Below are 16,570 nucleotides of genomic sequence, written 5' to 3'. Positions count from 1 at the left end.
TAGTCTCAGCTACTTGGGGGTCTGAGGCAGGAGGATTGCTTGAACCTGGGAAGTCAAGGCTGAAGTGGGCCGAGATCCTGCCACTACACTGCAGCCTGGGTGACAAAGTGAGACACTCTCTTTAAAAAAAAAACAAACTATGTTATGTTTATGTACTCTTGAAATACTGGTAATTTGAACACAACACAGTGAGAAGGAATTGGTGCCTGAAAGTGAATTATTTTACCTGGTTAAGTTTGCTTCATATTTAAGATTGAAATTTAGAGTCTGGACATGGTGTCTCACGCCTGTAATCCCAGTGCTTTGTGAAGCCAAGTTGGGAGGATCGCTGGAGGCCCGAGTTTGAGATCAGCTTGGGTAACATAGTGAGACCATGACTACAAAAAAATTAGAAAATTAGCTGGGTGTGGTGGTGTGCACCTGTAGTCCTAGCTACTTCGGAGGTTGAGACAGGAGGACTACTTTAGCCTATGAGTTGGTCAGTAATTTTCTTTAGTACAGACCTAGATACAATTCTTACCCAGAATGGCTTAAAATAGAGTTTAATAGTTTAATTTAATGTGTTTGCATGTATGGTGAGTTACTAATATGATCAAGATTCAAATAAATCTCCAAACAATTATACAAAACAGAAAAAAACAAAACACTTTATTTTCCACAAGGAAGAGCAATAGGAAAAATTAAATCATTTCCCACATATTGTTTTCTTAAAACAGAGCCTACAAGGACATATTCAGCACCAAATAAAAAAGGAAAAAAAGAGAAATTACAAACAGCCATAGAATATAATCTATAAAGCAAACATTTAATATTGCACTTTGTTTTGCTAACATTTTGGATTTTACTTTTCCTAATTGAAAAATCAGGAATCTATCTTGAATACTGGAATACAACTGTGAACCTCACATCTTATGTCAGGAATTGACCAATATTTTTAAAAAAGTAATGCCTCTAAAGAAATACATTTTAAAGGGGAAAATAAAACTTTATTTGATAAAGTTTTATCACATTTTGTGATCCAGTGCCAATTATCAGAATATTGGTCATTCTTGCTTCATGTGTTATTTGTAAGAGTATATAATGACAAGTATTCCAATGCTATGCATATCAACAATTGTTCCCTAGTCAGTTAGACGTAAGAGAGAAAAGGGATTTTCTGACAATCCCCCTCAAACAAAAATAAAACCACCAAATGCCCTTTATGCCAAATATTCCATTAGCTTTTTTTGAGGGGGACATTCACAAAATGATTCAACAATAAAAAAATATTTCACCCCCATTTCCTTATTATCTAGTATTAGTTTGCTACGGGAGCCCAAACCCTTTAACCGAATCACTTAAAACGCGATTCATTTTTACACTGGGCTTTCTTCACCCTGTCAGCATTTGTCAAACATGAATTGTCTTCCATGTTTTCTTAAAGGCCACTTATGGAAAAGCCTATTTGTTTTGTATGAGCTTTAAGACAGTATTTAACCAGGTCAAGCACCAAGCCAGAGCTACTATTATTTTCAGCCACTTTATTAACTGTGGGGTTAAATGGCAGGATAGATGTAACACCCATTTTACACGTATGTTGTAACATCAGAGATGCTGGTTTTCTTTAAAAACATCAGAGCTGAATTCCTTCTAAAATACAACAACAACAACAACAACAAAATAAGTACACTTGGTACCTTGGAAAATGCTGAAATGCTATCATGAATGCTGGTATATTTGTTATGAGCCAACAGAAAATTACCTTTAATATAAACTATAACTTACTGATGTGATTGTTCTTCCTATGTAATCTATACATAATCAAAGTGAGTGATTTCTCATGTTTAGCAAATTGTTCTTTAGGTAATGAAAAACAGTATTCTCATTAGAAAAACACAAAAATCCAAAAGATTTATCACAGCAAACGTTCTAGTATTTTAAATTTTGAAGTTACTTTTGGAATAAAGTCGAGTTTTCATGCCATACCAAGCTTGAGCAAGATAGCAAAGGTACAAATTGAGCTCTCTATTCATAACCTCAATGTATGTATTCCTGCTCATTAATATACTTTGCACCAGCAAAAACGATTTCCAACATATGTGTTTTGGAGGTAATTAAGTAACTCTGTATAAAAATAAATGCACTTTTCCCTCCTTTCCCCAGTGAATGGAAAACTTCCATACTTTTAAAATAATAATAAAAAAAATAATTTTTAAGAGCAACAGCCCTCAACTCTTTGCTGGTGCCTGCCATACTGCCTTTCTTCACTCCATTCTTAGCTCTGCTAGTTTCTTCTTGTATGTCATGATAAAAAGGGAATGTGGGTGTGTAACTTTTGTGTATGTCCCGTTTCCAAATTTCCCTCTCCAAAAAGCCAACCAAATAAACAAACAAACAAACGAAAAAAACAGTGCAACAAAACACAAATAGCATTCCAACAGTTTGGCAAGTGATGCGTTCACCTGAGATTAAGTGATTTTAGGCAGTCAGTAACAAAATGCTGCTTTGCTGTAATAGTAGAAAGGCAACAAATTCTTAAAAGAAACCAAGAAGGTATACAATCTTGACAGTCTCTTATTAGCTTCCTCCTCTTATCTCTTTTTTCCCCACATTATCTGTTGCGTATCTACTACAGTAGGCTGCAAAACATACAGCAAAAAGGATTGGCTTGAAGGCATTTGATGTTTGTAAATAAATCCACAATTGGATCCAAGCTGAAGAGGTGATACATGGTCAGCCTAGTAGACAATTCTGAGCATGTGCATACGCAGGTAAAGTCCAGGCTATATTAAATAAAAAAAAAATGTCAGTGCGTTTTTTCATGTTAAAGTTTTTTCAAAGCTTTGTTTTGTTCCTTGTTGTGCTGACCACAAACAAGTTTTAAGAGTATCAAGAGTCTGGCAAAAATAGAAAAAAAAAAAAAAAAAAAAAGAAGCTGTAGTGACATCGAACCGCACAATGTAAGCATTGAGCATGTGCAAATTTTCAAATCAAAAGAAGGAAATCATCCCTCTTTACAACGTGATGTCTTGACACGTACGACCATAGGCTAAGAAGACTGCTCTGAGTATGTGCCAGTTTTAAAAGAGAAAAGCTTAGATCTTCAAGCATGTTGGAGCAGTCCCAGAATGTTGCTGTAGGCTTCTAAAGCATGATCACTGGTTGTTTCATGCATTTGCCATTTTTCTGGGCAAAAGCAATTCCACTTCCTCTGAAACGTGTCTCCAAGATACTTCTCTGTCCTCAGCCGGAAGAGATACAGTTCGGAACCCACATCAACTTGATTCAACCAAGTGTTCCTTCAACGAGAGGGGCAGGATGGTCTATCATCTGCTGACTGATCAGGATTTGGATCAATCTAGAAAGAAATGAGAAAAAAAGTTTACAGAGTTATTTCATGAGGTCTAGGAAGAATGTAGCAAATGACTACAATTCTGAATACTAGTCAAGAAATGTAATCAGAGAGCAAACACAGCTTGTTAGCATATTATATCCAATTATTCTCTTTTCATACCTGAAATGCTATGTGGGGAGGAAAGGGTGTTGGTACCTATAGTACCTGATATTTAATTACTAGATTAACAAGCTTTATAAAGGCATGTCTGAATAGTCCCCTATTTCACAAAAATTAACAGTAAAATTTTATCAGTGAATGAAGACTTTTACTCAGTACTTTAGTAGTACTTAATTAAGACCTAAATACACAACGTAGAATATCTTCATAGCAATCATCTCCTTTTGTAAAGCACCCCTTTCATCCTTCTACAAAAAAGTTAACTCATCGCTTCCTCTGACTTTGGAAAAATGAAATCGTATAAACAATGCTCTTTGTTTATACAATGTGCAAACAATTTGTTTACTCACATGAACAATGTGCTTATGTGAGGTAATAACTCATGGGTGTAAAATCCCACAGAAGGCCAAAAACGCAGTGTATCAGGAAATAAAACTGCTGAACCCAAAACACTCAAGAGGTTTCCTCCCACCTTCTTTATCTTCAGAGTGACTTTTATATGCACATATTTTTAATGAAAAGTTGCTTCTCAAGTACAAAGAGAATGGTCATAGAAAAGCAAATTGTTGGGTTTAATATATTTTTTACTGAAAGAGCTTTTGGACGAGACCCCATCCACTTGCATCTAAATGTGGAACAACCCAAATTGCCTCAGAAGCTTTAGGTAAAACACATTTTTGAAGGAAAAAAGCCAAATAACTTTTAGTTAAATCACACCCTGAACATATTTTAGGGTTTTAAAAGTTGTAAATTATCTTTAGTGCTTTTTAAAAGGAGGCAGAATTTTCCCACAAATTGCTTAAAAGTGAACTATACTTAGATTGTCATTCTTTTTAAAATGCCTCCTTGGACAGCCAGGAAGCCTCAAATCAAGCCAGAAATGACTGACTTAATAAGCAAGACAGAAATGTCCAAGTAAAAATGTAATGACAAAATCTGTAACAAGTGGCAGAACACTTTTAGCATCTAATAGAAAGTGTATGTATTAGAAAATAAATAGAAAAAATTATGTCTCATCAATAATTCTGAATATTCTATAATCAATGAATGAAGAAGATCTCATATCATCACAACCAAAGGAAAACTGACCCTTCCAGTTATGGTGTTAATAAAAAAAAAAGAGAAATATGATGAACAATCCCCTAATGTTTAATTTGGGAGTAATATTTCAGAGTAAAACACCTATGTAAATTACAGTAACCAAAAGAAAAAGCTGATTCTAGTAATTTACAGAATTATTTTGGTATCAAAACCAACTCCAAAACCCCTTAAAAATGTGTACTAGTGGCTAAAGTCACTCTGAAATATCCTGAAATTACTGGACACCCCACCTACTCACTCCTTGTCTTTACATACACTGTTCTTCTTGCCTTTTGAGGACTACTCATTCTTCAAAATTCAGCTTAATAGTCACCTTTTCAAGAAGCCCCACCTGATGCCCAAGACCTAATAAGCTGCTTCTCAAATGAGCTGTGCATTTTATCACATTATTATATAATATTTTGCTTCTTAGCTTGTTTTCCTCAGTAATCTGTGGGTTTCTCCTAAGGGCCACGTTTTATTTACATTTAAGTGCTTAGCTGCCATCAATATTAGATGAATGAAAATAGTCTAACCATGTGGGAATGTCGTTTTAAGATGTTATCACAAATACATTATTTCTTATGACTGAGAATGTCAAAATATGCAATTGCAAAAGCATCATGAATAAGATAAATTCTACTATTTAATCAGTGTTTGCAAAATGCTAGTTCTTCCTATCGATGCTTGGATATACAAAATTCTTCCTTCAAAAAAATGTGTCTCAAGATACAAGTTTAAGAGAAAAAAAATTAGTAATTCAACATAAGGTTAGATCATTATCTTAATTCCCTAATAAGTGAACAGTCCTACCTCTGCATCAAACTTAGTAAATATTGACGACCCTAATATTAACTTTTAATCTGTTGTTTTAAATTATTTGTTCTGTTATCATGATAATCAAGATCTAATAACATTAAGAAAAAAAAATGCCTGCAATGCTATTTCCCAAGATAGCCAGTTCATTTCATACTTAAGGAGTAGGTACTTACCTCTGAATAAAGAGGTGGAGGCAAGAATCGAAACTCCTGGATATATGCAAACAGTGGTCCTTGAAGGGCTCTCTCAAAGTCATCACAAGCACTCACTGGTACAAGATTGTTCCGCCTTTGTTCCTCTGTTACCACTTCTGCATAGCTGGGTGGTGCTGAAGGAAAAAGATACACGCAATTCGAACAGCATGTTCTTATGCATGTCAAAATACACAGAATAGTAGGTATTAAAAAGCAACGTCAAGGTAAAATAATTATTGTTTGGTGATCAAAACTATGAAGACATATAATCAAAACTGAATATTAGGGGCACATCTACTTTCTTTAGGGAAAGATTACGTTCATCTAGGGTCATAAAATATCAGAGGCAAAATAATTTTCTTGATAATAATAGTAAGAGATTAAGCTTAGATGTGTATTATCAAATTACCTTCAGGTCTTTCAGGAAGTGATAAACTGAGCCAGTTCATATTCATGCTACACTGACTGCTTACACTTGAGGTTCTGCTACCAAATGGATGTAGAGGAATGGTACCGATGACAAGTGGCAAATTAAGAAATAAATCCATAGCTCCAGGAATATCCACATATACCTAAACATTGCAAAGAAATATTAAGTTTAGAATGCCAAGTATGATTTCCTTTTCAAAAACTCATAACCAATTTTAATGTTATTTGAAACCCCCATTTACTTCACTTTTAAACTTACATACATGAAAAGTTTCTCTTTTATGTATAATTCTGTATAGTACATTTACATATAAGGTATAATTGTAAGTCAAACTATATAAAGAGTTATGTATTTTATATGTCACTATATATGGAATTTAAAAAAATCAAATTCTGGATGTAAGACAAAACTATGTCATAACTTTAAGACTTAAAAACAAAACAAAACAAAACACCAGAAACCTCTTGGGCCAGGCACTGTGGCTCATGCCTATAATTCCAACATTTTGGGAGGCCATGGTGGATGGATCACTTGAGCCCAGGAGTTCAAGACCAACCTGGGCGACATGGTCAAACTCCATCACTACAAAAAATATAAAAATTATCCAGGCATGGCTACAGGCACACCTGTAGTCCCAACTACTTGGGAGCTGAGGTGGGAGGATCACTGGAGCCCAGAAAGCAGAGGCTGTAGCGGAGCTGAGACTGTGCCACTGCATTCCAGCCTGGGTGACAGGTGTTTCAAAAAAGAAAAAAGAAAGGAAAAAACCTCTTAAATGTGTACATACCATTAGTGAATATTCCACGCGGATTATACTACAGTCGAGGATAGAGGGAGAAACTGGTGGAATTTTCAGCAACTTGCCATTCCACGTCTCTGTCTTTCCAGATGATAAGGATTCCCCACGCAAGTTAGCCACAAGCTGTTTTACTTCCTTCATTTTCCCTTTGGCATAGAAGGCCTGTGTTTGGTAAATGGCTGCCTTTGGCACCACCATTCGGGAAGAGCAGTTCTCAATCTCAGCAAATATCTGAATTGATTCACCTAGAGAGGGAAAAATATATACATATCTACTGTTAGAAAAAAACAACAAAAGAAGTCAAGGTTCTTAAAGCTAAAGTAAGAAAGTGCAACTAACATACATGAAAAGATGTCCCAGGAACTGCAAATAACTTGAGTCATAGAAATGAACTAATCAGTAGCTATTTGAAAAAGGAAACTACATTCTACTTTGTGAAAAAAACAAATGGATAAGCACAATTTGTTATTTCACAAAAGAATACTATATTATGTTTATATTTAGTAGTCATATTATAAATTTATACACAAAAGCTAAGTGAAGAAAAGTTTTTTGTGGGAATCTACCTCTTACATACCTGGGGTATAGCCCTTCCTTTCAATTTTGGCACTTAAGGATATTGGGCCTGAGGTACAGAACCAGCAACAGAGTGTCTTTTCTTTTGTGCCTGCTTGGGGTGACTGTAAGAAAAAAATTAAGAGAAAAAGGTCAGTGTACGGATTGGTACAATCAATACCAGAATATTTTAAAATATAACCCTAAATTTGTGGAAAATTAAAAATTAAAACTGGTTTTGCTTTTTTTTGTATCCAGACATACTTCTTATTTTTTAACTAACCGATGGTTTTGAATTATACCATTACTTTTATTTTTATATAAATTTCCATTCAATTAGAAAAAAAAGGTAAAGGGTTTACAGCCTATCCCATAAACATAGTTTTTTAGCTCACACTATTTACAAATATAGTAATCAAAAACCAACCAAATAAAAAAAACCCTTTCCACATTCCATTTAAACTGCCTTAAAAAGGCAGCAAAGAAAGCAATCTGATTATAATTCCAAATGTTAACATCTTTCTCTGAGAATATAAAAAAATCAATATGTAAAAAAGGAAAATGCCCATTTCTTATGTGCTTTAAAGATGTTATCATTTGTTTAAATCAAATAAAGTTTTAAGTCAAATTTGAATTATTTTCAGACAAATGCAATTAAAAATAGATTTCTTTAAAAAAGGAGTTAAGTTTTTAAATGAAACTAATGATTCCCCATTATTTGACAACTATCCCTCTATTGGAATAACAAAGTATAGTACAAATTTTAGATTATGATATTGTCAAGTAAGTGATATTGTATTATAATAAAAGATACTACTGCTCTTCTTCCACTCAAATCATCCAAGGACCAGATCTGTTTTTTGTTATGGCTGTCATACTCTGAGTAAGAGATACTTCATATCATATACTGGTCTTAGTTTTATATTTACTTAAAGGTACTACAATGTCAAAAATATGAGCATATTTTTCATTAATTTCAGTGTTCTTGACTGTATTTAAGAAAATGTGTATTTATGAAATTTTAAAAGAAAACCAGTATTTTTAAATTATGACAACTGCATAGTTTAGGTGATTGATTATTCTTTAATATTTATATGCCAAAAACAAAGAATAAATAATTCAGTCAATTCTTACCAGTAATGAAGGAGTGTTGATATCTATATGCTCAAAGACTGTAAATTCCTTCTTTAATTTTACTGGTAGTAGCCAAGGCCTGTGCAATTCGGCTTTCACCCAATAGCGCACACTGCCATGTCGGCCTTCGAATGAGGTAGCGAGTGGTCTGTGCAGAATATAAAGGTCAATATATTAATTTTATACCTCTTTCTAACAATTACACAGTAGGTCAGAATAGACGTGTTAATATATTGTATTGTTTATGTTCCAATGAGGTATCAAACATATAATTTAAAAAATTTCCAAAGGGATAAGTCATTGGGGAAAAAACTTCCTATTTCCAACTAAGAATAAACGATAAATATCTTTAAAATTTTGCTTTAAAAAGCCAGAAGAATACAATCCATTTAAACTAAGAGGAGGCTACTTTTAATGATGGTGGCAAAATCATGAAAGTTTAATGGACATTTTTTGAAAAGGCCAAGAATTCAAACACAAAGTTGAGAATGGTTTAACTATTTCTACTGATAAATTCTAGACACTGGTTAAACATTCAGACCAAATTCCCTATAGTACTCCACTTCTCATTAGCCGGGAATTATCATCTTTTAATAGCAACTAATTAAGGTCTAGAAAAGGCCTGGAATAGTCATTATAGTTTCAAAAATTTCACATTTCATAAGTTTACTGAAAAACTACTTTTCTATCTCTCAGTTTACTCATGTTCTAATTCTTGTTTGGCTGTTCTCTAACTGTACGGGCTTCAAAAGAAAAAGATATAGTCCTCTTGATCTATGTCAAGAGAATAAAAAAAAATTTTTTTTAACTCTGTCAGATTTTACTTGTGGAAGGTTTTATTTTAGCAAGTTCAGTATCTTTTTCATAATTTCATTAGTAAAATACTCAATGTTCAGTTATTTACAAGAGTGCTAGCTTAGATTAGCATAAGAAACACTGGTGTTTTCATATATATTTTTTTTTTTTGCATTTTAGACTCCCACATTAACTTGTATAGCAGAGAAATAAAATCTTAAACTGTATGCTAATAGGTATCCAAAATTTATGTTAAATGACTTTGGTTTACAGATAGAACTTTAACATTAAATGACGCTGAAAATACTCAGGCCCCATATTGGCCTTATTCTATCAACAGACTTTAATATTTTTCTCAGAAATTAGATGAGGGCATTATATTCTAAATAAAATTCTCAAATAATACAGTAAATAGAATTTTCTAAAAAATACCATTTATGACTTCTCTCTCTATATATAACATCTCAAGCACTAGAATTAACAAATGCAGAATTAATGTACATTTGTCACCTGACAAAATCTTATGTAATCTGTTTATTCTCCAGAATAATCACCACAAGTGCCATTTTGCAGGTTTTAATATTTGGTAAAAGGCATTTTTTTTTTTAAAAAAAGTTTGTATCATCTCTTCCAACAATCTGTCATTACTTTAAGAATATACCACTTTCCTTTTTCCTTTCTTACTAGATTCCAAGTTTTATATTAATGTATCCTTGATGCATGTTTCCTTTTAAGCCTGGGTCATATCTCTTGTGTGACCTTCCCAATAGTTCTTTGTACAGAAGCTATTAAGTTCATATCAGAAGAAAAACATTTCTAAAGTTAGGATATTCCTAATTATTTTTATTTTCGAAACTTACTGCTATTGGTTAGTATTAGCAGAAAAAGTAGAATATAGAATTTTTTATAAATTGAAGCTACTAAGACTTGATAGGGTCTATCTTTTCTCATAATGATAATTGATAATAAACTAAGTATAAAGTGGTTATTATTTGACTAGCAACTTCCAATTCACTCATGTTAAAGGAAACCCTATTCCTATTTTAAAAACCTCATAAACTTTAGGATAGAATACTGAAAATTGAGTATGCTTTCTAGAATTTTGCCACGCTAGATTAAAAAATAGCTTCTTATGTTTAATATATTGTTTTCCTCTAGCAAGTTTCAGTAATGAAAAGGGTTTTTTTTTCCAACTAAAAATGTTTAAATTTAGAATACTTAATTTTAAAATAATGCTCTGATCATGAGTATCTATAAAAATGCCTATTATTTATAATACTTACGTCTGTGGAAGCTCGAAGCTGAATGCATATTCATGCCTTCCTGAATGAATAGTGTGGAAGCCTTCTTCGGAATTATCATCATCTAAAACAAACATAAAAAGAAAACAAAGAATTTATTATTCAACATTTACATACTCCGCAGGGTGGCATAACTTTAAAGATGCTTACATAACAATTAAGACCACAAAACAAGCTTTGGAGTCTGAGAGATCTGAGTTCTAATTCTAACTTCATCATTTCCTCTGGACAAAATAAAAATCCTGTCTTCAGCTGCCTTATCTGTAAAATGGGGATAATGAATACTCACACCCCACAGGCTTTTTATTTTTTCTAATGGAAAATGACCCAAACTGCAAAGCATCTGTTTATAAAATAGTATATATACTCAAAAGGCTCGGGTCTCACATCATGGTAAGACAATGCTATCCTTTGTCTCCAACGGTTTGCTTAAATTTATCGCATTAAGACTATAATGTATCAAAGAAAAACTGTTCATGCAACCCTCTTAAAATATGTCAGTTTATAGGGAATAATAATACCAGATGTGAATAGAATAGATACTCCAAAACCACTAGAAAACCTTGTCAAATAGACGGAGTAAAAAAAAAAAAAAAAAAAAAAAGCCACACATTGATTTTAATGTCAGTTTTATAACTAAAAATAATTACTTACTGATCTAAAATGATCACAACACTCAGTTAGTCCTAGCAACGACTAAAACTTGCAAAAACTATACCTTAGATAATTACAAAGAACCGCATTTAGGTGGTGTCGGCTTATAAGGAAACAATATTGTCCAACATCCTTCAAAAAAATGAAGTCTAACTATTAATAGTTTCCAGTTTCTATAAAAAAGGGATGACCTTTCATTTTACAACCAATTTTTTTGGTGAAATTATTTTTTTTCAAGTGGCATGAAAATAAATATAATCGAAAATATGGGAGGGGGTTCTAGATCATTAAAGTGCCTATTTAGCGTTTTAAATTACAGAAATATCTTTTAGTTTTCTTGGTGTAGAAACCTTTACGATTAGCCCCCAGAGTAGAAAAAACTGGCACATTATTTAACTTTCCTTCAGCAAAGTATTGAATATACACAAAAAACGTGATGCCTCCCTGATATTAAACGAGAAAAAGGGGGAAAAAAGCATGTATACGTCGATACTTTCATTTAAAAATCATGGTGATTCGCTTATGTCTCCATACAATTTTCCTCGTCCCCTGTGCAAATTCCCCTGAACGGATTTCAGAACCAAAAACTAGCTGATGAGCTGGGGGCCATTTAAATTCGCTCCCCTCGAAGGCGCCCGAAGTTCGCCTTCCTTTCCCTTTCTTCCCTCTTCGCTCCCTTTTTGTGCCAGCTCAGCAGTCTCATTGAGGCGAGCGGCGGCGGCCGCGCCGTGGTAAACAAGTGCCGGGCTGTCAATCAAGAACTAGACCGGAGCAGGAGAGGACCGGCCTAAACCGGCGCGAGCAGATCCCAGCCGGCCTGCCCGCGCGCCGCCGCCGCCGCCGCCGCCCGCGCGCCCCGCTATACATACGGCATACGTCGCGCGGCGCTCGCGCCCGTGCCCGCGCAACCTAGCCTGCTGGCCGGGGGGCGGGGCGAGCGAGCCGCGGCGCTTCCGCTTTACACGCCCCAGCCGGCGACCGGTTCGATCTGGCTCGGGCCACTCTGACACCTTTAGTTTCGGCAAGGGATATTGGGGCGGCGAAGGGGAGGCGGGGGCCCGAAGGCTTCGGAAAACGATGGGTGAGGGGGCAGAGGATACCCGTCGAAGCCCCCCCCCCCAAATTTCGATATTGGAATCACTTTCCTTCTTCCTCGGGCCAGCCTTTGCTCTGTCCCCTCAGGTCAACTCAAGGTAGACAGTGTGGCGACTGGAGAGGTCGGGGAACAAGCTTTGTTTCAGCTAAGGGGAAAACAAGCGTTCACAGTAGTCCCCGGACACCTCCCACTCGGGAGATAGTTAACGGGGGTCCTGCCAACCCTTCCCATCCAACTTCCATCTGAAAAGGATTTTCTGCTAAAGTTGGGTCCATGGCCATCCAGCACCTATAAGGCCGGCAGGAGCGTCTGCCCTCTACTCAGTTAAAGCCTGAAGTCGTTTCCTTTCGATGGCGCTTAGGAGGCCCAAAAGAGGGGCGACAGAACATGATGTGACACGGGCCGGGCGCCCCCAGAAGCCCGGGAACAAACGTGAGTACGGGCTGGGTGGGGGTCGCTCTGGAGGAACCGTTTACCGGCGCACGCCGGTTTCCTAGCCTCGCCCCAGCCGCGGCGCGAGCTCACTCTCCCCACCCGCCCGCGCCCAATCCAATCAGCGCCTGCCATCGCCTTAGCAACAGGCTAACAAACCTGGCTCCGCCTATCCCGGGCGCCCGGGGCGGGGTCTCAGTTACCAGGCTAGTTTGAGAGCTCCCAGTTTCAAGTCATTGAAACTATTCCAGACTGAGCTCGTCTACGCGTTGCAGGGTTTGGGGGGCATTTTGTTGGGGGTGCAGGGCATTTAGTTTTCTTTACCACGAAATCATGGTGCAACTAATGAAATTATATTTGTCCTCACATCTCGTTGTTCTACTTTTCCCCACTGCAAGTCTTAACCCCTTGAAGAAAAATCTGTTTTCTTTCACCCGTTTCATAAAAGGCTGCAATATTCAGAAAGGTACAAACACAAAGTCATCTATCTGCTTTTCAACAAATACCAAGGCTGTCATTAGGCATTTGCATCTCCTATCAGTGTTAACACTTGGAGAGATTAATTACTTATTTCAGGATGCAAAGTACCTGTATCTAACTACGAAAATCCTGCTAAAGAACTGAGTTCACCTTAATAGTTTCAAAAATAATGCATTAATACTGTCCCTCAAAGCATCCTTCATTTCTCACTTGCCTTAGTCATCAGCACTTCTCCAGGATGTACGTTTTTCATATAAAAAGTAAGGTAAAATATGTCTCTAATTTTTTTTCTGAAAAATCGCCAACATCTGAACCAAATACTGCATTAAAAAGGAGAGGCACAAAAATTACATAACCAGTTTTAACATTATATTCTTCTTGGGCTAGGAATTAAGTCATCGCCACCACCTGACGCGTGTAACCAATCTGCTGAGAGCAGAACAAGCGCCCCTCCTCACCACCCCCCAGAACTGGTCCGAAACAGGATTGAACCGCTTCTAACAAAGGGTGGAAACTTAGAAAAACAAGCCTAGAGTCTCCTATATTTCCACAATGTAACCATTTAAACAATAGATTGGAAATCTCAGGACTCCTTCTCCCTTTGACAACCCTTTATCTCTCTCTTCTAAACAAAAATCAAATCCAGCGTGCCCTATACTTTTCAATTCCATTTGACTGGCATGGGTTTCATTGAATGCACGTTCCAAAGTTAGACATGATGCTCGGAAAAGAAAATTACTGATCCTAAATGGCTTCTAAACCTGACTCGATACCTATCATAATGACAGATAGTCATTCCTTTAAAATAAGGAATGCTGGGTGTAAATTTTTAAAGGAATGGTAAAGAATAGAGAAAAAAACACGTGGGGTGTTGATACCATATGTCAAAATAAGCCACAGAAATCTTTTATGAAAGAACAGTCATCAATTCTTTAAAGTCTTTTGCATTCCAATATTAAAAATGAAACACACCCATTAAGTCTCTTAAAAATGTTATTACATTTCTTGATCGAAGTTCAGTTTTTACATCTTAGGTTGCAAGTAAAAGGGGCAAAAATCTAAGACTGCAGCTTTTACCAATTCATTTGAAAATATATTAGTAAAACGATTGAATTGGATTCAAACAGAATTTATAAGTAAGGTGCAAATGGACTACAAGTGCGTGTGGCACAGACCGAGCCGGGTACAGAGGTAGCTGAATAAGTGTAGTTTGCAGTCACTTTGCAGATGCCTGCATGCGTTACGGCTTAACACACGATGAACGTCAAGGAGAATCCAAACCTTCCAACTTTGCTAACCTTTCTCAAACTGCTTAGTTATGCTAGGAGTAGAATCACGTTAATTCAGAAAACTGAAAAGGTACGTTTCCAAAGAAAATGAGTCCAATGACTTCTGAATAACAAAAACTTACCTCTTTCGTGCCCAATTAAGATGTCTTTATGGTTGAAATACTCTACTTCTTCAGTGTAATTCTGTGTATAGGCAGTATTGGAGCCGGCGTTTCTAGATTCAGTCCAGCGTACTTTCGCATGTCCTCTTGCATGAATTTTAAGAGATTTTACTCTGATTTCCCCAGTAACTTCTAAATTTACCCTTCCTGAGACGGTATCCCCACTAGAATACACAGGGACATTGCTGTCATTAAGACAGTCAAAGCTTATTGTCAAACTCTTCACCTTTCCCAGCACCATGTTTATAACAAAATCTATAAAAATATAATGTAAGACAAAAAAGTCAAGATCGCATATAAAATGTGATCTTCACTTAACACTGATCGATATTTTTGCCGTGCAAAATGCTTGCAGGCCGGATCAGTGATTCTCTACAAATAGTTCATTGAGATTTCTTAAAAAGTCAGGGCAGCAGAGGCTGCTGCTCCGCGCTCCCGCTCGTCTCAGTGGTCTCCTTACAAAGACGGGCGGCTAAAGGCTGCCAGCTCACTTTAAGAGCAGCTTTGTGAAAAACAACCCCAGTGCGCAGGCGCAGGCCGCGGCTGCTGTCCGCCCTCCCTGCGCGCCCCCTCCCGCGCCGCGCCGCGCCGCGCTCGCTCCCTTGCCCGCTCGCTCCCGGGTACAGTAGGTGTAGAGCTAGGGGAAGGAGATACTGGAGCTGCCGGCCGGCTGAACCTGACTTCTCTTCATTGTGGGCTCCTATTGGTAGGCAGGCTACCGTATACCCTCGACGTGCTATCTGGAGCCCGTTACCGAGCGCACTCTACTAGAAAGATAATGGCAGAGTAGGGCGCGAGGGTACAAGGGCTGGGTGGGGAGTTTGCAAAGCCAAGTAAGGATAAACTGCAGTGACCAGCCCGAAGCGTGCGTTACCGGCACTGCAGCGTTTTACCAACTGCCAGGATGGGAGGAGGAAAAAGTGATGTGTGAAGAGAGATGGGGGAAGGGAGAAACCGGTTGGGCAAGCGGCCGATTGTTGAGCATAATCTAACGAATTTCCAAAGAAAACGTAATAAAACCGGACAAGAAATATTGTTCATAGACAAGAGCATACTTTGCTTGGATTTTTTTTTTTAAACCAGTACTTTGTAGGCAGGGTGGAAATGAACTCAGTCGAGGTCAAAGGAACCTTAATCCTTTGAAGAGCGAGGTAGAGAAGCAAGTACAATGTAATCAATAGGCTTTGCTGTCTCCTCAATTTCTTTCTCCTACATTGCTTAATTAGCACCGAAAAACAACCAAGTTGTTTCCAGGATGACACGGGTGGGGGCTGGGGGAAGCTTGATCACTTCCTCGAAGGAAGTAAAAGTCCTTTTAAGACACCACCTACGGCTAGATTTGCAGAGTAAGACATGATTACAACTCCCGTGTCCAGAGGAATAAGAATAGAGTTCGGCCTAAAAAAGTACTACCTTATAAAAGGCATATGACATAGTGGTTTAGCTGACATATTGTTTGCAACAGAATCGGAAAATCTTTGTTAGAAATTAGTGAAGCGCATAAAATTGTTTTTAAAAAGCATGATTTGGTATATAAATAGGGATTAACTGTGTGAAGCTTTAATTTTCGGCCGAGAGCCTTGGACCATTTAACGTAGTAATTCTCATGATACATCTTAAATATAGGTACATTTCTCTTTTTATTGTGAATGTTTGGTAAAAAATAGCAGTGCTTTCGTCACATCACACTGGGATTCAGAGCATAACAGCATAAACTCATCTAGATTACTGGCAATCAACAGAACTGCCTTACAAGAGAAATGTAGAAAGAAAAAATATGAATCTGGTGCTCTCTCTCTCTATATATGTATGACCAAAAATACCTTGGAAGATTTTTGGCTGTCCGTGTCTAAACGTT

General features: G+C 36.9%; 1 protein-coding gene across 3 annotated transcripts; it reads right to left on the bottom strand.

The window, feature by feature from the left end:
* Positions 1 to 619: 619 nt before the first annotated feature.
* On the bottom strand, positions 620 to 15,287 carry ARRDC3 (arrestin domain containing 3). 3 transcript variants are annotated; one of them, XR_010156857.1, is made up of 8 exons: positions 14,674 to 15,196; positions 10,583 to 10,664; positions 8,505 to 8,652; positions 7,393 to 7,495; positions 6,804 to 7,060; positions 5,996 to 6,158; positions 5,566 to 5,758; positions 620 to 3,337 (listed from the first exon to the last, which is right to left on the bottom strand). XR_010156857.1 is itself a non-coding variant. In XM_526859.7 (8 exons), exons 1-8 carry the CDS (start codon positions 14,951 to 14,953, stop codon positions 3,281 to 3,283), a joined length of 1,245 nt encoding a protein of 414 aa, XP_526859.2. In that variant the 5' UTR covers positions 14,954 to 15,287; the 3' UTR covers positions 620 to 3,280. The 3 variants fall into 3 exon arrangements, 2 of the variants coding, with proteins under 2 accessions (XP_526859.2, XP_063666330.1); XM_526859.7 differs by having other exon boundaries at positions 5,566 to 5,720; positions 14,674 to 15,287; XM_063810260.1 differs by lacking the exon at positions 8,505 to 8,652 and having other exon boundaries at positions 5,566 to 5,720; positions 14,674 to 15,178.
* Positions 15,288 to 16,570: the final 1,283 nt, after the last annotated feature.

The sequence above is a fragment of the Pan troglodytes genome, chromosome 4 (genome assembly GCF_028858775.2).
Source record: "Pan troglodytes isolate AG18354 chromosome 4, NHGRI_mPanTro3-v2.0_pri, whole genome shotgun sequence".
NCBI classification, from domain to species: domain Eukaryota; kingdom Metazoa; phylum Chordata; class Mammalia; order Primates; family Hominidae; genus Pan; species Pan troglodytes.
Note: the sequence above shows the minus strand (reverse complement) of the source record. Positions and strands in the feature narration are given on the sequence as shown.

Bases quoted from the DNA above. Each gene is read 5' to 3' on its own strand.
- ARRDC3 (XM_526859.7), bottom strand. From the start codon at position 14,953: ATGGTGCTGGGAAAGGTGAAGAGTTTGACAATAAGCTTTGACTGTCTT. The intron at 6,159-6,803 runs GTATGTACACAT...TGCAATGTTTAG, and splicing joins GCGTGGAATATTCACTAATG to GTATATGTGGATATTCCTGG. The intron at 3,338-5,565 runs GTAAGTACCTAC...ATTTCTTTCTAG, and splicing joins CTCCACCTCTTTATTCAGAG to ATTGATCCAAATCCTGATCA.